Source organism: Clytia hemisphaerica, unplaced genomic scaffold (assembly GCF_902728285.1).
Source record: "Clytia hemisphaerica strain Z4C2 unplaced genomic scaffold, Clytia hemisphaerica genome assembly, whole genome shotgun sequence".
Lineage (NCBI taxonomy): Eukaryota > Metazoa > Cnidaria > Hydrozoa > Leptothecata > Clytiidae > Clytia > Clytia hemisphaerica.
This window is the reverse complement of record NW_027104373.1, coordinates 53,542-75,422: the sequence shown is the minus strand read 5'-3', so window position 1 is coordinate 75,422 and position 21,881 is coordinate 53,542. Positions and strand designations below refer to the sequence as shown.

Here is a 21,881-nt window from a genome sequence, read left to right as displayed (position 1 = left end):
GAAAAAATTAATGATCCAATTTTTCACAAAGTCCAAAAAACCCGTTTTTTAGCCGTTTTTTGGCCCAAATTGGCTCAAAATTTTTTTTTTTCGAAAATCGGACTCCGTCACATTTTGGCCACCACCATTTTGCACCTTTGTACCAAAAATCAGATGATTCCTATGATTCAATCTCGAGAAAAGCTGGTAACGAACGGACAGACGGACGGACGAACGGACAGAGGTGAATTTATAGGACCTCCACCCCACCGGGGTAGGTCCAAAAAGGAAGATATGATTTGCATTTTGATACGAGCTTTAATAACATGGGGGAAAATAGACTGGTTTCTTCGAAAAGAAAAGTAGGCCATCTTACTTTTTGAATTCTGAACTCAAAGCAGGAAATGAACAATTAGGACAATTGCACCAATCATCTTTCAACATGTGTCGACCCTGAAAATGAAGGAATAGAGTGTTTTACCTTGTAAAAAAACAAACCCTAGAAAAATAGCGTTAGGATAAATAGATAAACCATGACCTTCAGGCTAATTCCTTAGAAAAAAACATTGGGGAAATACAAATATACAAGTAATTTTCGGGTGATGAATGTAAGGAGCTTACGGTAACAACACAATAAGGGAGGTGTTGCTTGCATTCCGGACAATCCAATTGTGTTTGAGGGACTGGGTACGAACAGAACGGACATGCGTCCAATGGCTCCTCTTCTTCCGTTTTGTCTGGTTTTCTGAAAAAACAAACAAAAAAAACATCAACATCGAAATTTTAAGTAATGCATTAGCGTTGATGCTCAAATGGTGATTTAAACAAAAGTTTACGTCTCAAGCCTATTAAAGTTAAGTTATCGGTAGTGCGAAATAAATAACACTCGAGCCCTCGAGTACTGGTACCTGACAATCATTTCAATTTTCTTCTTGTATTTGACGTCGATCTGTGATCGATATTCCGGCCTCATTAGCATGGCAGCAAAACTGAAGGAGGAATGTTTCAACCCAGCTCGATGACATTCCACAACCGTCGATGTCAGGATCGGTACAATGTCTAAAAGTAGCGAAAAAACAATTATCCAATTTCACTGAATCAAACACCTTATTCACAATATTCATGGTTTGTCAAGAAGCATCCAAAAAAGCCATGGCATTTGTCACCATTTTATTGGTTAAATTAGCGGCAAATATCCGGTCTTTTTAAGGGTGCTTCCGTTTAAAACATTACGTCATGAATATCACGAATAGAGGGGGGAAATTTCATCTTGCTAAAATTTCTTCCGCTAAAACTTTTCGTCAGGAGTAATATTCTCGTAAAGGAGAATTTCTCCTCTTTAAAGTACAATGGAACCTCCAATTAGCGGACACCATGGGGAAATAGGGCTAGTATCCACTAATTAGAATTATCCACCTTTTGGATACTTTTTTATGAGCATTTGGCTAGAAAAGGGCCGGGGAAAATAATAGTGTCCACTAATCAGAGGTGTCCGCCTTTTAGAGTGTCCGTTAATTGGAGGTTTTGCTGTACATCCAAACCAGGTAGAGCATTGCAACAATTGTATTAGGTATTAGGGATGAAACGTACGTGCAGGAAATTTGCTGATGTTGTTGGCAACCCTGATCAACATTCGAGCTCCTTTCAAATGGTCACCGCGTTTGATATGTATCTATGGAGAGAAAAAAAGTTCACTTGGTGTTGAAGTGAAAGCAAATGTACGAACCGGGATTTAAGGACTAAAAGAAATACTTTCCTTGTGTGTATTTTATGAGATATTATTCGAGCTTCAAATAAATTAAACAATCCAGTTTTTGGAGGAGAATAAATGGAGAAAGATGAGATTTCTTTACCTTGCAAACAATGTAACTATGCAGTAACATCAAATTCTGATTCATCTCATTTGGTATCTTGATCTTCCGTTCACGCAATTCTAGAATGAAAGAGAACACATTTAAAATAGTGTTCTTTAACTCCAATATTCTCTGCTTCTCATATTTTAATTCGAATATATTTTTAGTATATTATTTCATGTATGAAGACAAACAGTAAAGCCATCCAATAAAGGTACCTTTATACATGCTGAACAACACATCATGCGCGTTCCGGTAGTTCCCCATCTCCTGTTCACTCTGCGCAATAATGATGGCTGTCTTTGCCGCCTCCGTGAATTTCTCGATAGCCATATACAAGCGGAAGAGGTATTTGGAATCCTTTGGCATACCATCCAGTTCACCCATCAAGAAATCGATCAGATGCATTATCAACTTCTCGTCATTCGCTTTTTTCACCTGAAGAATTAGTTTAATTTTTAAATCAAGTTTCTATGCTTAAAAGTTATTGAGAACATTCACATTATGAAGATGAAGAATTCTTCTTAACGCTTATTACGCATATCACAATTTCATCGTATGAAAGAAAATCAACAAAATTGGATTGAAGAAGTATGACTTGGTCAGACATCGCCATAGGGAATTAATGATTCCAACCTTTCTTGGTAAACTTATCTTAATTCAGAGTCTACAAGTCGAAAATAAAATCATTATTCTGAATAGTTAGTACCCCCTATGCTGAGGAGGTGTGACGTCCAGAGTGGTCTGGAAATTTAAAAGACAAGGCGGTCTGGTTTTTCGGGTGTAAAAATCCAGGGTAGTCGGTAAATTGAGGTCAAAGATCAGAGTGAAAAATATCGAAGGGGTCACCTTTTCCAAAAAAGACCTCCTTAACATAGGGGGTACAAATTTTTTCTGGAATAGCCCATTATTCACTTAATATTTTTCACTGTCATAAACAAAGAAAAACCAACCGTTTGTATACTGAGTTCGACAGACTCTCCATTTTCTGTTACTGGGCATCGAAGGAGGTGACTCAATGCTTTTTGATATTGTCCAGCAAACATGAAGAACTTTCCAGCAAGCAAATATTTCCGCTTGTTCTCAAAATAGACGGCAATACTGTTATTGTCTTCTTGTGTCGCTTGGTCACCTAAAAATGAATGAATGAATGAATTTGTCATTAAGGTTCATCCGTGAAGACCCAAGAAAGCCATCTTTTTGAAGAAAAAAATTAAAAAGGTCGAAAACAAAAAGGTTGAGAGAAACGAAGACCCACCGATAATTTCTGCATATTGTTCCATTTGGTCATATTGCTGAAAAGGCAATAAAAACAATGTATCATTTTCGTAAGATGGACTCTACTCTTGCAAGGGAAATAGTCAGTGGACTCGTCTCATTCACTTTTTTGCAAGGGAAATAATAAGTCTTGCGAGCCGGATTGTTGATTGAACCCACACATGTTCAAAATGAGATAAAAAAACGAAAATGAAAGAAACAAAAACTACGGTTTTTCTGGTGATGTTCGGCTATCATTTAAAAATCATCCATGGTAATTTATTCGTACCTGTGCAATTTTGAATGCCTCATCAGCGCATTTTGACATGACTAAAAATTGTATTGCTGAAGCGAAATCACCAAGGTCTTGAAAAAATCTATGAAATTAAAAAAAAAAAAAAATCAATGCTACAATACATTACTTAGACCACGTTTACACGTATTCCGTTCGAATCATTTCTAACTGAAATGAAACTTTTATTATTGGTTAAAGAAATAACACGATAAAGTACCTTAAATTGTGATAATAAAGTTAAACACGGAAAAGTTGACTCATTTAGAGAAAGATCACAGGAAGAAATGTCAGTAAAAAAAATTTCCAGTGTCTTTTTAGTTTCAAATACACTGAAGAAATTTAATCTAAATGATTGAAAAACTTAAAAATTAGTGATATTTTTGACGTTATAGATTAAGTCAAAAATGGAATAAAATCGAAAGCATTTTTGTCTTATGATGATGACCGCTTTTGTTTTAAACCGTTGCGTTGAGAAGAAATAAAAGTATTCACCAAATGTTACTACGTTAAACGAGAATAATACGAGACTTACTTGGCAACCATACGGGCACCTTCCACCGATTGCGTCTCCTTAACCAAATTGACCGCTTCCTCTGGGTTCTGTAAATGATCCAAATTGATTCTGAAAAAAAAATTTGGAGCGTCTTGAAAATTATTCATTTCAAGAAAAAATTAAAAATGCTGATTTTAAGCAATCTTTAGTGTGATGAATCGATGAATGTAGTAAGCATATCAAGAAAATTAAAATATGAAAATCACGAAGAAAAGAAGAACAGTTAAGCCTCAGCTAAAATTTACTGGTTCTTTTAATCTTTACCTGATAACGCTCTCGTAATCTTTGGCCTTTTTGTAGGCGGTGGCTGCTTCTTTGTACTTCCCATCATGCTCTTTGGCTTTGGCGTATTGCATCAACAGTTTGGGAGTCGTTATGTATTTTAGTAGTTCACCAACCTTGTTCCTGATGGTGAGCAATCATAAAATTTCATTTGAAAGTTCTTAGTATTGTAATTAAAAATAAATCTCTCAGTAAAAAATGTCGGCAAAGAGTGACGGAAAATTGGTTAAGTGTAGAATTTTTTTAACGAAAAATTTAACGAACCAACGTACGACAATCTTTTTAACGTGATTCTAACAGCGGTATAAGAAAACTTGAATAAATAGCTGAACATATTAGAGATGTACAGAAGAGTCTCCCTTACTGGAGCCTCTCTAACTCGAACGTCTCTTTAACACGATAAAGTTTTATGGTCCTTTTAGTTAACAATGCATTATATATAAACCGTACTCCACAACTCGAACAAATTTGTGATCCTTGTGCGTGTTCGAGTTATGGAGAATTTGTAATAATTTTAGAAATTGAGAGAGCGATTCGTACCATTGTTTCAACTTGATGTAGACACTAGCAGCTTTATCCCAAGATTGGGATTTCTCGTATAGAATTGCTGATTCATTGTATTGCTGTAAGAAAGAGAAATGGTAACGAGTAGAGTGGTGAATAGATCTACTCCTTTGTGACGAATTTTACACTTTTAAGGGAGTGTGACATATCAATGAGGCTTGGTCCAGGTATAATGTAAGCTGCTCGAGAAGAGAACACAAGAATAGTAAATTCCTAAACTGATAACAGATGGCCATAATTTTCTTACGCGCACGGTAAACCTCTGAAGTCGCTTGAAAATCAACCATCTAAGAAAAATAGCCACTTTCATAACAAGAATTTTGTTACGTGCCGCGACGTCAAAGATTGACCTTTTTTCTGATACGTGCCCTATTTTCAAAGACAATCACGCAACTTTGTTGTCATTCCCAGTCCTATTAACCGAGCGTGGCCTTGCGAAATCGAGATAGCACATTTGTCAGATGGTTTTTTTTCAACTTTCTACACATCCCTTTAGAGCTTCAGCGTGATATGCAGAAAACAATCTTATTTCAGGTTATACATTGGGCTTTTCCAAAAATAGTCTGTGCCCCCCCCTGTTGAGGATATTGGATATCCAGGGGGTTAACGATTTTTGTTCAAAAATGGATATCCAGGGGTAAGCATCTTTATAAGAGAGGATATCCAGGGGGTTAAGCATATTTTTAAGAGTGGATATCCAGGTGGCCTTTACTAATAAAGTAGATATCCAGTAAGGATATCAATATCCTTAACAGTGGGGGTAAAAATTCTTTCTGGAAAAAGCCCATTCTCTGTCCCACATAATACAGGTTTTGCGAAAGTCACCTATAAACAACATTTCATTACAAAAACATGTCATTTTTTCAATTCTGTAATTCAGAATTCAGAATTCAGAATACACCCAAGGCAAGGTGTGAGAAAGCACCACCAGTAAGTACAGGTAAATTATAGTTAGTTGACAAAAGGGGGGTTTTATTTGACATGGGAAAATAAAAAATAAAATACACAGAAAGCATTAAAAACGTGAAAATCTAGCAACGTTTCAGACAAAAAAATGCAGCAGTTTCGGGCTGTAGAAAAAAACTTTCATAACACTTTTCATCAAAACTCGTGTCATTCTTTGGGAAAAGAACTGTAACTAAAAATAAGCTAAAATCTAAAAATTTGAAAATCAATCAAGAAATTTGCATACTTTCATGTTCTCGAGTAAGGAAGCACATTCTTTCTTTAAAGCCTTTGAGCTTGATTTCGAAGCAAGATTGACACCCCTGAAAATAAAATTTAATATTTCTTATCACTGTGGTTATTATTCGGCAAAATTTAAAAGTTGGTACTCCAAATCTTGCTAGAAAAAGATTCAGAGAAGTCGTTGCAAAGAGTGCAACGCGTCGACTTTAGACAAACAACTCTCTGCCAATTCAATTCACATTTAGAAAACCCTTGTGTCGAAGACTGGGTGGGACACACCACACCCTTCTGAAAAATTTGGCCTAATTCCCCCGTCCTTTCGGAAAATTTGTCGGAAAATTTGGCCAAAATTCCGTCCCCGGTGGAAAAATTTCAACCCACTGGAAAATTAACTTTTGTTATCATCACCAAAAATTGTACACCAAAACCATACCCACTGGATTTTTTGACCTGAGAACAATATAATTTTTATCACCATTGGGACTTCAATAGAAATTTTTATCCCAACTGTGGGAACAAGTTCTACCGGGGCTGTGAGATAGGGGTGTTTTAGAAAAGGCACGTTAGAAATATCAGCTATGACTTAAACCTGCTTAAACACAGATACTGACCTTCGAATGTCACCCATACGAATTGCCATCCTTGCAACACCACCAGTACAAATCTCATCGTGATCTTTGAACTGAAACAGAAACTAATGAAAGATGAATAGTTCAATAATGAGAATGTACTAAAGTGTATACGGATATAATTGGCAGTGGAAACAAGAATATGTCTGTAACTTCTGATAGTCAAGTTCAATTGTGGAAAAATTTCTTTTGCTTAAGAGAATGAAAAGCGCTTTATTTGAATATGTATAATTTTGGTTGAAAAATTCGCGATTTTTAGCGGTTAAATTTGCAAAGATTGAGCTTTTCTTCTAATTATGCTATAACGTTCATTTTTACACCAGGGTAGGTCAGCCTTAGGTAAAGAAGGTTGTCAAATTTAAAGGCAAACAGAAAAGTCCATCGGAAGATATGGGACCCGAAATACCTTTGGTAGCACTTTTCTGTGAAATATGAAATCTTCAACTTTTTACTAAAAACTGCCAATCTGGATACACTTTAGTATATATTTTCAACAGGTTTTACAATCATGATCACAAATTGATTGTGATTTATTAAAACTTACATCTGACTCGTTGGTTATCCCATTCTCGAAATGCAGTAACGCGTTCGGATAATCTCCACTGGAACAAAATACAACACAGTACAAGTATATGAAAATATAGGAATAAATCAGTCAAGTCAGTCGAAATGAATTGTGGGACTAGATCGGAAAGAGAGATAAAAAATCAATAAAAGACACAATCAAGAATAACAGGAATCCAGTGCAAGAACAGGCTAAACCTTAAAGTTCTAAAAATATTCAAATACACAAGTTCATTTAACCTTCAAATGAAAAAAAAACTGAGCATTTAGCGAAAGGATGAATGGCTAAGTTATAAGCTTACGTAGCTTATGGCGTAGCCGAAAAGTTTTTACTATGAAATAAATTTTGATTCTTTAATAAGCTTACGTAAATTCTAGCTGTTGGGCATATTCTTTCGATATGAAGGGCATTTCTTCCGGTGCAAGCGCTTTGGCTAATTCAAGCGCTTGGTCCCAATGCAACAAATCCCTTCGCATCTAAAGACACGTGGAACGAAAAGTCAAGTTAACAAAAACGACATAAGAATGTCAAACAAAAACTGCTTTTGTAAAAATCAAACGAACAAAACCTACTTAATGTTTTTGATGAAGTAAATCCATAAAAAATAAATCAAGTCACAGCGGGAAATCATAATCATATCGAAACCTTAGATCTGAAAAAGCCAATAAAAATTCAGATGAGCAAAATTTGTAAAATTTATCGAACCAGGAAATAAAATTTACCATACCTCTAAAGCAGCTTGTGGTCTTCCGGAGAGAAGAAAAAGGTCCTGTGAAAGAAAAAAGACAAATTGAGAGACCATTTCAACCGATACATGTAACCAAATGTTAGCTCCTCGGTCTGGCCATATAGTTATGGGTCTTCATTATAAAATGGGTATACAATAATAATAATATAAGTAAATCATAAGTAAATTTTAAATGTGAAAGCCTACCTGCGCCAGATTGAAATCTTTCAATGTCATTGCTACATAGCCAGCCAGCAGGTTTTTATCCTCCATTTTCTTTAACTTTTCAAGATAAATAACCATACTGACATTACCGATATGACGATACACACGAATGGCTACAAATGAAAGAGAAATGGTGTTTTTCAAAAATACAAGTCAAGATTCAATGTGCTTAATGGGCATGGTATTATTGAAAATATGTGGATACCCCCTGGAAAATGGTTAGATTTTCAAAAATACCCTTGGAAAAATTATTTTCATACCTTCAAGTCAGGGTGGACGAACTAAAATCAGTCTTTTACCCCCTGGAAATAAATATAACACTGGAGAAACAGTAGTTAATAAGTTTATTGATGAAAAGCACTACGGTTATAACTTTTAAAAATATTCAGTATACAGGGTTTTGAGGACTGCTGTAGATGAAATAATTACCGAAATTGATATCCAACTGTCTCGTAGCTACTTCAGCCAGCATTTCCCAATGTTCTGGAGTTTTCAATTTTTCGCATATCGTCCAGGCTTCCTTGAATCTAAAAAGACATATACAACCATTAAGATAATTATTCAAAAATAGGGTAATAAAAAGCTAGCAATTACCTTTTTTGTTTGAAACAATAAGATAAACACAAAATAGCTCACCTTTTTAAAGTCAGCATATTCTTGAGATTATTCTTTGCCTGAAAAAAAACAAAATCAAAAACTTGTGAACAAAACTTGAAATTCCTCATTATTTTCACTGAAAGACTTATTGTTAAATACGATCAAAAATGAATAGATCGGACAAGATCTTACTACAGAATCTCTCCAATGAAACATACCTTGGTTGAATCATGTACATCTGAAACATTGTTAGGTATCAATTCCACGCTCATCAACTGTTGATGAAAAAAGTGATTAAATATTAATTCAATCATTATTTGATGTTCATGTGATTATAAAATTCAACGCCTGAGTGAGGAGCCAACTTAGCCAGGTGAATGAACCCTGAAGAATGGACCCTGAAGAATGGACCCTTAAGGTGGACCCTGAAGAGTGGACCCTGAAAAGTGGAACTGAAAGTGGACCCTGAAGAATGGACCCTGAGTGATGATCAATCGAATGAACATAGTCTGGTATATTTTTCAAATACCTTGCCAGCTTGCGTTTGACACGTGACTCTTCCATTGTGCATCATCACAGGGCTGTAACCAAAACTTAATTTAGCTGAGCATGCGAGAGCACAATCTGTACCAGCTACCGTGTCTTTGGAATATGAGTATAAATATAATTTGTCCTCGTCGTAAACGCAAAACACATTCTGAAAAATAAATAAAGAATAAATTCCAGAATACTATTAGTAATAGATGGAATAAGAATGGTGGCACATTAAAAATATATGGTCGTCCATGACCCAAAATTAATAATTAAGAAAATTCAAAATTTTACCGAAGTGTTTATGGTTGAGATTAACATTACAGATTAGTAACTTTTAGTATAGAAAATAGTTAATACTTACTTTCATATGACAAAATAGGCCCACAAACAGAGTTGCAAGATTTTCAATTTTTTTTCTTTGTAAAAAAACGACACTCATTTATGATTAAGCCTTTAGGAATGTGAACGTGAACCACGATAAGTACCAGTTTATCGGTGTATCAGTCGATAAGTATACAAAGCAAAGCGCCTCAGTAAAGGTCTCACCTCATCAAGAAAGCCTTGGTCCCATAGTACACCTTTGACTGCAGGTGGAAATGATTGAATTTCATGGACACCATCACTGACCTATAGAATGAAATTTCATTCAAAATTTAAAAGATAAGATTCTCAAACGCATTAGAACAGAAAGGAGAATGAGTGAAAATAAAATAATACATTGCTCCCCGATAGAAAGAAATATTCGAAAATATGAAAAATGCTTACTTTAGTTTCACAGCCCTAAAATAGAGAAAAAATATATATTAGCGAGGTATAATTAGTAGAGAAGGTATAACAACAAGGTACATTTGCAGAAACTGGCAGAAATAAAAAAAATTCTGGAAAGCGAACGGGTTGACAGAATAATGAAAAACAACTCACAGTGCAATAAATGAAGCCATCACTTTTATCATCAATATAAATGACTTTTGTTCCAGCCTCGTCAGGAAATATTTTTCGAATGCCCACCACATGGCGATATTCGTTTACGTATTGCCAATCCTCCAGATAGAAAAACTTGATATGACCACCCTGAGGTTAAAAAAGAATGAATTCGTATACTTTTTTGGATTGTCAATTTTACAATAGTACTGTTCTAAAGAAGATAGGATACACAACAAAGCTTACCCTCAGGTGCCTAATAAACGCCCCCCCCCCCCACCGGCTTCTTAATTTTTCCATTTTTATCCACTTTCCCGACCTTAACTAAGGAACACCCCGTTTATAAATTTTCGAAAGAATTTTTAGCTGTCAAAAGAAGAGCCTATTTTGCTCTAAATAGCTTAGCTTTTGTCAATAATTACCTTACTTTCGGGGGATATTTAGAGTTCAATTTCCAAGCCCCCCCCGGCAATTAGGTCAATCCAATTCAATTCAATTCAAAAATGATTTATTTGCCTGCATAATTTAAACTAAAATTTACAATGTGTGAAAATTGCAATATAATTAGGTTGGGGAGCAGGCCAGGCTCTGGCCATCCATATATAGGTCTCCCCGTCAATTAAAATGGGATCATTTTTCCAACACCTTTGTTTATGCCGACCCCCGTTTATCAATTAGGAACGAACCCAAGAGTAAGCTTTAGTGATGCTTGATTCGAGAACAGGTGCTTAAAATTTTCGTTTACTTTAATCGGATTAACTTTCGCGAGATTAGATTTCGCGATTTGGCGAATTTTTGCCTTTTTGCGAAATTAAAACTTGCGAAAACGCGTTAGATTCCTGACTCACGAAATTAAAACAAACTTTTAAAAATCGCAGGAGAAACCAGTCTAAAGTCTCCATTTGTGGCAAAAAATGGCTCTTTTACAGCTGTTTTCAGGCTTATTCGCGAAATTAAATCCACGCGAAATATTTCAAAACTCTGACTCGCGAAATTAAATCCAGAAAATTTCGCGATTTTTTTCGCTCGCAAAATTTAATCTCGCAAAATTTAATCCGATTAAAGTATATAGTGTGAAACCGTCTCAACCAGAATAATACTTACTTCGTTGGAATAGATGAAAAAATCTCCAGTAAGAGTAAAAGACGTGATTTTTGATTTGTCGCCTTCGTCAGGGAAAAGTCTCCCTTCCCTTTCCTCTTCACTATTTTCTCCCAAGTCTCCTTGGATCTAAATGAAATAAAAAAAGGATTGCTTTAAGCTATTGAAACCGTTAACATGTGACTGAAAAAATGTAATTAAGGGTCTACAGAATAAAAACATCGGGGATGATGATGAAGAAAAAAAATTTTCTCACTAAATGTAATTGTGCTCTTCCTTCAAAGCCGACTGCAGCATAATCTTTATTCAGTCTGACTTGATTAACTGTTCCTAGATATTCTCTATCATGAAATGGTGTGCCATCTAGTAAGAAAGAATTATAATTTTAAATGGCAATCTCAAAATATTCTACGCATATTCACTAAGGTCTTATTCATAACCTCGGGGCGGGCACTGACCTTGACGCAGACGGGGACGTGCCGCTGGAGTTGGAAAAGTTGACCCTGTCGGAATTTCCACCCTAACAAGTGGCAAAAATGACTAAAAATAGACGAAAAACTGAAAGATTTTCAAATTTTTACCCTGAAAAATTGTCCAAATAACCAAAAGTGGACCCTGTCAGATACACATCTTTAAAATTAGTAGATTTGGGACCCTGTCAGATATCTACAGAGCCTAAAAAAGCGACCCTAACCAGCGGCACGTCCCGTACGCAATTTTGCCTAAGTGCCCCCTGAGTTCACAACACTTAATCATGAGGTATAAATCTTAAATCACATACTGAATTCTGCAAGTTTGCAAAACCAAACACGATTATTCATGCCACATGCCAGATTATCTTGATACAAAGCAATGAAATTTGGTTCAACTTGTGTTGGGATCTTGATAGGAGATGTATTTGCTACTTCATCTGTGATTGTAATTTCTCGTAGCGAAGTCAGATAAGCAACTTTAGTTTCGTACGAAGCACCAAGAATAGGTAATTTGGTTAAATAGACATGGACAGCTCCTTGAGTTGTTGTTACAGCTAAGAGTTGACCGTCTTCAGTCCATTGTACTTTGTCCAGTTTGGCTGTAATAAAAAAGTTTCAGAAGGGTTGCAAGTTAAACAGTTGTCTTATTCCAAGTATAATTGACAACAGTAGTAGGCCGTAGTATCATGCTTCTAGTTACTTATCAAATTCATCAATAGGAAACTATTCTTAATAATCCGTGGCATATTATCAAGCAAAATACCTAAAACTCCATCTTGCTATTTTCAGCAGGTTAAAATGGGTGCCAGATCAATTTGGATCTATTAAAACAAGAAAAAAACGAAAAGTAACTTACCCCGACCAATATCTTCTACATTAATTATAGCTTGGATCTCTTTTAAATCATTCAAATCATGAAGTTTGATGCTGAAATAAATAAAAATAAGTTAAAATCAACGAAAAAGATAAAGAAAGAATTTGAAATGGAACAATAAAAGCCAGGAATAAGTCTAAACTTACCAGCCATCGCCACACGAAGCAGCCATTTTGAGAGACAAAGAAATATCAATATCTGTCAATTCATCTTTGTGATCCCTTGTCTGGAAAAGTTCCTACAAACAGAAAGACAATTGAATTGTATATACCACCAGTATCGTAATAGAACTTTGATTTAGATTAAAAAATTTATTTTTATTGGCCAATCACCGGGTCTTCTATTAGCATGTCGCTGCCCGTGGTGCAGTATGTTCATTTTTGAAAAAGCAGCGCTTTGTTAATTCAAGATCATTTTGGAAGGGATGGCAAATTCTTGTACGAAGTGTACGCATTGGGAACACATATTCGACAATTGTTATGAGGTACAGTTTCGGCTTGATATTGTTGGATTTTATTAGTTATAAATTTACTTGATTTGTAATTACGTTACCCCAACATTAAAGAAAGATACTATTATTATTATTATTATTATTTAACGAAGAAAATTACACTTCCCATTACCTGTCCAATCTCTTTAAGGTGAGTGGAAATAACGACCAGATATCCAGTTGAGAAACCAATCATTATATAGCCATCTCCAAACCATTTATAAGTGACAATAGTTCCATATCGTGGTTGGAAAGCCAGCTCAATAGGATTATCTGGCTCATTCAGATTGTATAAAAATAACGTTTTCTGACCGACTGTCAAGCTCAACTATTGAAAAATAAATGAATAAAACTTATTTAAGTATAATAATTTTCAGACAGTTGCGAGTACAATATGACAAATATTTTATGAGTTCCAAGATTTTTCCGTACAATATACGAAAAATCCGGAACGAGTGAAATATTTCCATATTGTACAAGCAAATGTCTTATCACTCATGCAAAATGTTTTGAAAGATCAGTTTACAAGGATAAAGTTACAAAACAATTAGTAGACTTTCTCTACTTTTAAAAGTGAATGATAATTCTTTCTTACTGTAGTTTCTCCAACACTTCTTTCGTCTGTCTTCATAACAGAGAATTGGACTTGGTTTGGTTCCAATCTTGTGACCGTCTACAGATAAGAAAGCAATAAAAGAAAGTGAAACCTCAAACCCCAATAAAAGTATATAGATTGGGCTTTTCCAGAAATAGTCCGTGCCCCTCCTGTTGAGGATATCGGATATCAAGGGGGTTAACGATTTTTGTTCAAAAGTGGATATCCAGGGGGTTAAATATCTACAAGGAGCGGATATCCAGGGAGTAAAGTGTCTTTCAAGTAAACAAGTGATACTTTTATGGACCTACCTGGTTATGCAATTAACACATTTATAATTGATATCTACGTGACGTGACCATTAAACAATCATTCAGAACACAAATAGTGACGATCTATTAAAATTAGTCGTTTGTTTCTTATAAAAAAAACGTTTAGAAACCAAAATTTCATGCTCTTGAAATATTCTTTCATATATTCAAGACTTCGTGAGCAAAAAAAACATCTATCTCATCAAAAAATTGAGTAATTTGGCTAAGAACATTGATGTATGCTTATTAATAGTGATTCTTATAAGATAAAGATGCGTTTTTTAAGCTGAAAAACTATTTTTTTACAAAAATCTGCTATTTCTCGGCACCAGGTGGTCGAAACTTAAAAAATAACCCCATTTTCTTTATCTACTTTTCACGCTGAATCCGTTGGTAGCCTCAGACTTTCAGACTTTCAGACTTCGAAAAAATCGTTAGTAAAGGGGGGACCCTTGATAAGTTTTATCGATTAACTAAAAATCGATTCACTCGAAAACTGCAGGAGATTCGAAGGGCAAATTTTTTTTGTTGATTCTACGCCCTATTAGGAGCATAATATCAAAAATTTGCCCTGATCTAAGTGGTGCCCTACGAAAACCATTTATAAGGCCTTTTCTGAATCTCGGACGTTGGTTTAATGATCCAATATTTCACATAGTCCAAAAAACCCTTTTTTGGCCGTTTTTTTAGCTGAAATTTACCCCAAAATTTTTTCCCCAAAAATCGAGCTCCGTCACATTCGAGGCTTTATAGTTATGCATCTTTGTGCAAAAAATCATAAAGAATGAAAGAGCCAATCTCAAGAAAAGCTAATACCTAAGTAATTGATAATGTGCTTATAAAAAAATATCGAATTTGGCCAGTTTTTCTATAAAAACACGCCAAGCAACCAAAATTTCCTGTCTAAACACACATATTCTTCGAAAGTAAGCCATCATGAGCAATCATCAATCATCTATCTCATAAAAAAATTGAGTAATTTGACTAAGAACATTGATGTATGCTTATTAATAGTGATTCTTATAAAGATGCGTTTTTTGAGCCAACAAAACTTTTTTTGCAAAATCTGCTTGAGCCATCTTTTACCTATGATGGTAGGGTATAGATAAAACGCTGAACGGCGGAACGACAGAATGCCGGAACCAGAATTCTGACCCCCCCTAGCCTATACTAGACGTCACCCGCAGGAAACGAGATTGGTATTTAGTGAGGCACTCGCTAACCCCCCCCCCCCCCCAAAGAAAAAAAAATCATATTCCGCGGAATACAAAATATAAAAAAAAATTATATTCCGCGGAATAGCTATTCCGGTTCCGGCATTCCGGCATTCCACCGTTTAGCGTTTTGTCTCCACCCATGATGGTACCCTACTTTCATGCAAAAAAAAAAAAATTAATGATCTAATTTTTCACAAAGTCCAAAAAACCCGTTTTTTAGCCGGCCCAAATTTGCCTAAAAACATTTTTTTTCGAATCTCGAGAAAAGTTGGTAACAAACGGACGAACGGACAGAGGTTAATTTATAGGACCTCCATCGGGGTAGGTCCAAAAATACGATATCAAGGGCATCTTTATAAGAGAGGATATCCAGGGTGTTGAGCATATGTAACTCCCCAAGTGATTTTAAGTACATGAAAAGCCGATTGGCCCAAAGACCGTACTTTCTTTTACCGGTCCGTGACCGGCTTTTTGTCCGCTTAGGTCGTTCGGGCCATATTAAAGGCCAATGAAAGTCCGCTACAGAAAGCAGCTTATTAAAGCAGCCTTAGCTGCTTTATAAATCAGCCAAGTTTTAAGGCTTGTTTCCATCGATCGCGCGAGCGTGCCGGCTAGGGCAAAATTTCCTAAAATAGCCTATTGACGTCACAAATTAAATTTTCTCGTACACAAAAAGTGTACGCCCTTGTACGCGTTTGTGCTCTTTTCTACGCTGAAAATTTTCAACTATTTTGAGCGTACAGGAGCGCACATCTCAATTGATAATTTTTCAACCAATCAAGAAAAAGAAAAACTGCTGAGTAAACAAAAAAATGTAAACATACAGATTGTGTATGTTTTTGATGGAAATCAAACATTGATCGCGCGGAGTGTGCGACCAAATCTATTTTAAGAATTTTGGCCTAGCGTGCACGCTCGCGTGATCGATGGAAACAGGCCTTTACCGGTTTGCTGTTTTTGTTTACTGGCCGCTTTTATTTTGTTTTCGTTTGCCAGCTTTATGTATGACTGCAAAAAAGTTTTATTATCTGGTGTCTTTACTTTTCATTGACTGTCGAGAAACATTCGAAATTCGAAAGAATGTTGCGACTAGACTTTTTTTTAAATCAAAACAAATAGAAGGAAGAAGAAAAAAGTTCGAAGAGCAGTGATGGGTTTTATCTTTTTTGTTTACATACAGTGGGACTTTTAGAAAACCAGTTAGCTGCAAAGTGAGATTACGATGAGACTAATTTATGTACTATAATGAGTAAATAGACTTAGCACTTTCGTCAAAGACAAAGAACAAAGGTAAGATAATTAATTTTTATTCTATAATTGTTTTGGTTAGGAGAGAAAAAGGCTGTAAGCAAATGGTATATAAAATAAAGAACAAAGGTGGTAAAATAGAAGAGGGTTAAACAGGCGGGTCAAACTGATATACATAGGGGTAACTTATAGTTTTGGAGGTCACACAAAATATCGAGAATATAAAGGAGGTCAAACTACAGGGATGTCTTTTTTTACGAGAAAAATACAATTAGAGGAAGTTGTATTGGGGCATGGAGTCTTTTCGTTAAAACGAAAGAGTGATTAAACAAAATAAATTGAGCACAAAATGAAGACCACAAAGCAAATGGCAAGGAATTGTCTTACTTCAGAAATATAAATGGCTTAAAATATAAAAAGAGGCTCTTTTTTTGGGTCAGCCCTTTTATTACAGTTGTCTAATTCTATTAAAAGATAACATAACATAATTCAGGTCTTTAATTTTATCTTTATGAATGAAAGCAAGAAAGAAAGAAAGGAAGAACTCAAAAAAGGTGGTAAATCTCCAAGGAAAAACTTTTGGAGATTGTTCGTCAATGAAGCTTCCAAAAAGTTTGTTTTGTTTCTTTCGTTGCCTGCAAACACATTGACCGGTCTTTTTACCAGACTTTAGCCTGATCGGCAGAGGCTGGCCGCGGCCGCAAAATACAGAGGCCGCTTAGAAAGCCGCTTTAAAGTGAAACGAGAGTGCCCGATCAATAGCCAATAGAAAAAGAGGCAGGACCGGTAAAAGTAAAATCCAGGCCGCTAAAAAGCCGCTTTTCTACCGCTTTTTGGCCGATCGGTTTGGACCGGTCTTTCCAGGTACTTAAAATCGCTTGGGGTGTCACATATTCTTAAGAGTGGATATCCAGGAGGTCTTATACTAATAAAGTAGGATATCCAGGGGGTTTGACACTTCGAAAAATCAATATCCCATTTCCCAAAGAGCAAACTGATTGTTTCATTCGATTCTTCCTCTAATTCAAAAAGTAAATTTAGATTTACCTGCTTGACTGTGTCCCCTTCACTGTTACTGATGGACAGCAATCTATCTTCACCCGCTAACGCTATAAGGTTCTAAAAAATAAAGATATTGTAAAGAAAGTCCAATTTTGTTGATTGGCAAGCATGACTCAACTGCGGTCAAGCAATGATGATGATATTGATAAATAATTTAAAAAATCGTAACAAAGAAACAAAAGTTGATATACCTCAGAGTTCCAACATCCACATGAGATTTTTCGAGCATGTTTACCAAGCACAGGTATTTTTCTGAATAATTATTAAACAAAAATGTTAGAATCTTCCATTGGTTCGATCAGGCCTAAGTATTTAAACTTATATATCAGCAGTGTGCTAGTTTCTCGTTACTTTTAATCTTATCTCCAAGTAAAAATTAACAGATCCATAAGAAGCGATCACAGTGCGCACTTATAGACAACTTACCAACCTTTATGCAGCCATGTCCATCGGGTATTAATAGCTATCAAGTTTTCATAATGCAATACATGGACCTTGAAATGATTAAGTTCTGTTAAGTTGACAATACATGTACACATTTACCAAAAATTGTGCAAGAAAGTTTACTAAGAACTCATTTGATTTTCTTACCTTTGTGTTTGGTGGTTGTATAGCAGAAGATTTCCTTTGTTTGTCCCTGAAAGAAATACACCAGTCTTTAAAAGATTATACTCATAGAACAAAAAACCACTTCCTGACACTGATTAGATTATGGAGTGTGAAACTTTTCGAGACATGCATGTGATTAAAAAGTATGAATTTTAATAAATCTTACCAACTGCCAGTATTTGTGAGTTTTTTGACCATAGGAGAAATGATATTGAATCTCTACAAAAAATGATGAATTTTTGACTTTTTAGAAAAAGGTACAATGTACAAATCATTACTATATTCCTAAAAAGACTTATGAAAGAAACTAATGATAAAGTTGTTAATCTTGTAAACTGAAAGCTACTTATTTATATAATCTTACAAAAACAAGGCTGAAATACTAATCTTTCATTCTCCTACCCATTTGTTTCACCTGGTATAATTTTGCCGCTAAAAAGAAATAAAGTATACAATAATTAATCAAATATTACAATAAAAAAACAGCATAAGTCTAGCCGGTATATATCTCAACTATATAAAACTATCAAGTCAGCTTTGGTTTCATATCAAACTATAAGCAAGAATAGGACTTGAAAGTATGAAATAACTTGTAACAATTGGAATTATCTGCTTACTCTCTTCCCTTCTTGTCACTAAAAATGAATAGAAAAAACTTGAATAGTATATTCTTAAACCAAAAAATCAAGAAACTTACTATTTAATAACTAGCAAAACGTAAAAGAGCACACAGTGTTTTATACTGACAAAACATAATCAGAACACTATTAAAGGACACTTTTAAACCAGACCAAAGCATCATTAGTGCTTTTTTGAAGGGAATGTTGAGGTGTGGCACCAGGGAGGGTCTACTACAACAGGAGAGAAAGAGTTTTTTGTTGAAAAGGAGTTTTTGTAATTGTAATTCAGTTATATGGTTATTCAGCTTTAAACATTATGTTCAGTGATGGAGACATAAACTTAAAATTCATATCCAAAAGTCAGTCAATAGGGAAAGGCTTTCAAAAAAACTTGCCTTAATTGTTTAAGAATAAAAAGCCATAAACTTAAAATTCATATCAAAAAGTCAGTCAATAGGAAAACCTAGGGAAAAGCTTTCAAAAAGACTTATAATGTTAACAAAGAATAAAAGTTTACCTTAAACCAGACTCTAGTTGTGTAGTCTTCATTGTATTTGCATCCCATAAATAAATCATTCCTTGAGATAAACAAATATTTATTATGATTCAAGTATACAGAAGAAAATTTTTGGACTTTATATCAACAAATAGATAGTTTGTCTTAATATCAAATCTGCGCGTTGTAGCTTTGATTCAAAAGTGATTCTAAATATTATAGCCGTTGATAAAATTATTTAACACAACATATGAGATTTTGAGTATGAATTGTCAAAATAATAACCTGTCTTTTGGTTCCCAATAGCCAATGTATCTCCATCTTTATCCCATGAAATTCCTGTGCAAACTCTAAAGGTAAAGATAGATCAAAACAAAATACTGGAAGGAATTTAAGATTTCTTATCACTCAGTAAAAATATATACCAGAAAAGTGATTGATAAGCAAATATAAATCATTCTAAAACATACCCTGGTAAGATGACTTCATCTTTTAATTCACCATGGCGGTCATATATCGTTACTAGGCGACTGACTCTAAAATAAATAGAAAGTAGCATTAACTTTATTAATAACAAATCTGCGCACGGGGATGTGCCACTCACTTGGTAGAACAGTTGTATTGGTATTGTACAATTGCTGAGTTAAATTAGGGGTTTGCTACTAAATTGAAGACATCGTCTATTCCCCTATTTTTCTAAAGCATTAGATCTTGTGAACATTCATTGCACAAAATTGGCTATGATTGTTATAAAGGTATCTGACTGGTAAATTTAAAGCAATTGTTTACCCTGTAACTGCCAAAAAATTTCCCTGTTGGTTTTGCCAGGCCATTGTCACACGGTCACTGCCATGGACTCGCTCTGGTATTGTGAAAACACGCTAGAAAATTAAAAAATTTAAGAATATGAAGGATCGTTTATTTGTAATTAATCAGTAAGTTTTTTAAAGCTTTCCATAGAGAGAATTCTGCATGATTTTATGGACAGTTTCTGGTAATAGCTTGATAGTGTTTGGACCTAGTGTTTGGTTAATACCATTGATACAAAAGTCTTACCTTCATGTTGGCAGCAACAACTTATCAGCCAGCCAACTTTTTATTTATATTTTATTTTGTTTAACATTATTCTAAAAGAAATTAAAGGAAGACTTAAAATCAAGAGTTTGAGATTATTTTTGCAACATTCAAAAACTCATTCATTCAAACAAGAGAACGAGTGAAAAGAAATTTAATACGGGAAAGAGTTTTTTTATCATCCTGATCAATTTATATGACCTAACCTGCAATTAGAGCACTGATTTTCTCTTTTAAGCAATCAGTTGCAGACTGGTACTTCGGTTGAGAACTGGGCACTAGTACCGCTCCCTTCGAAAGCTTTTTATTCTATAAGAAGATCACTCACTCCAAACAAAAATCAAAACAAACACGAAGAGCACGTTAAAAGTTGTCTAAAAGGTTGGTCAAAAAGGATTTTCAAAAAGTTAAATGTAAGTGAAAAATTTGAATTAAAAAATGTTGAACGCCAACTCCAGAAGTCAACTCAACTTTTGTCGTTTCATTTTTCCGTGAACTTTGAACCATTCTAACCTTTTTTCTATATGCTAAAGTGTTCCGGTTTTTAATAAAAGAAAGCCCGTGATCTTAGCTTTTTAGCGGTATATAACACTGTGGACACGGGCTAGACCGCAAACTGGTAAAGTGCCGAACGTTTTTGCAATATTTCAAAATCTGTATGCTACAGGGAAGAAAAAAGTTGCAACTATTGACGAAACAAATATTTCTGGAAATGGAGGAAAACACAGTTGAAGGCTGAAACTTTTTTATCAGAAAAAAGGTGAGAAATTCAAAAATTACATTCACTAATTCTAGTTCTTTAATTTTCATGTAGTTTTTTTCACTTTTTTGCTTCTTTAGCATGGGAATGTCCCAAAAAAAAGTTTTTATTTCTGCCGAAATGGATTTTCTTTTCATTCGGGGTTTCTCCTTTCAGAAAAACTTATTATTTACTTTTTGTTCCTCCATTTCCAGTGACTCATTTCAACCTTTTCCAAGCTATTTTCTTCAAAAAAAATAAAACAATGCAATGTCTTCTTTTTTCAAAAAAAGATACCCTGAGATCAGGTAAAACTTGCAACAGTGGAGGCTAATAACATGCATAGAGGGGGGGGTGCCCAGTGCACAAACACCGAACTCTATTTTCACTTTTCTCACTTCACTTTTCTCACTTATATACTTTTGGTTTTTACATAAATCCTTTTAGACCATCTTGTAGATGAGCTTGAAGTCCTTCTTTCAGTTTGTTTTCACTTTATTTGAAAGCTTCTTCTTGGAATGATAAGTCGTTAAAGCAAGTGCCATTCGGACCCAGTTCGCAGACAAGGAACCAGTGCGTGAACAATCTTTCGAAAGAAAAAATTAGAGCTCCACTCTCAGGTAATACTTTAACTCTCCTCCGAGATGATACAGGGGTATTTGAACTTTTCAAAACCACGCGCTTTTTCACTAAAAAAGCGTCTGTTTTATATGAACTTTAGCGTTTTACTAACCTGTTTATTTTTGTAAATATTTTCTTGTCGTCCATTTTTTGTTTTCTTTTTCAAGTTTTGCTCATCGAAA

The 21,881-nt window shown here is 34.9% G+C and overlaps 1 protein-coding gene across 2 annotated transcripts; it reads right to left on the bottom strand.

The window, feature by feature from the left end:
- Positions 1 to 325: 325 nt before the first annotated feature.
- On the bottom strand, positions 326 to 20,394 carry LOC136818718 (WD repeat-containing protein 19-like). Of its 2 annotated transcripts, XM_067074954.1 has the most exons (43): positions 20,322 to 20,394; positions 20,055 to 20,146; positions 19,736 to 19,801; positions 19,551 to 19,615; positions 19,287 to 19,347; positions 18,767 to 18,784; positions 18,552 to 18,581; positions 18,316 to 18,368; positions 18,132 to 18,177; positions 17,732 to 17,792; positions 17,526 to 17,597; positions 13,703 to 13,780; positions 13,241 to 13,435; positions 12,764 to 12,855; positions 12,600 to 12,670; positions 12,052 to 12,342; positions 11,527 to 11,633; positions 11,274 to 11,399; positions 10,170 to 10,319; positions 10,014 to 10,028; positions 9,795 to 9,875; positions 9,244 to 9,411; positions 8,933 to 8,989; positions 8,754 to 8,791; positions 8,547 to 8,644; positions 8,100 to 8,230; positions 7,893 to 7,934; positions 7,532 to 7,641; positions 7,145 to 7,202; positions 6,583 to 6,653; positions 5,976 to 6,051; positions 4,760 to 4,842; positions 4,202 to 4,342; positions 3,917 to 4,006; positions 3,379 to 3,466; positions 3,091 to 3,127; positions 2,786 to 2,964; positions 2,051 to 2,270; positions 1,833 to 1,912; positions 1,570 to 1,651; positions 888 to 1,038; positions 601 to 724; positions 326 to 432 (listed from the first exon to the last, which is right to left on the bottom strand). In XM_067074954.1, exons 1-43 carry the CDS (start codon positions 20,325 to 20,327, stop codon positions 352 to 354), a joined length of 3,981 nt encoding a protein of 1,326 aa, XP_066931055.1. In that variant the 5' UTR covers positions 20,328 to 20,394; the 3' UTR covers positions 326 to 351. The 2 variants fall into 2 exon arrangements, with proteins under 2 accessions (XP_066931055.1, XP_066931056.1); XM_067074955.1 differs by lacking the exons at positions 18,552 to 18,581; positions 18,767 to 18,784.
- Between the last annotated feature and the right edge of the window lie 1,487 nt (positions 20,395 to 21,881).

Excerpts from the sequence above, each read along its gene's own strand:
- LOC136818718 (XM_067074954.1), bottom strand. Across the intron at positions 12,343-12,599 it reads TGTAGAAGATATTGGTCGGG|CCAAACTGGACAAAGTACAA; the intron begins GTAAGTTACTTT and ends TTTTTATTACAG. Across the intron at positions 3,128-3,378 it reads AGGCATTCAAAATTGCACAG|CAATATGACCAAATGGAACA; the intron begins GTACGAATAAAT and ends TTGCCTTTTCAG.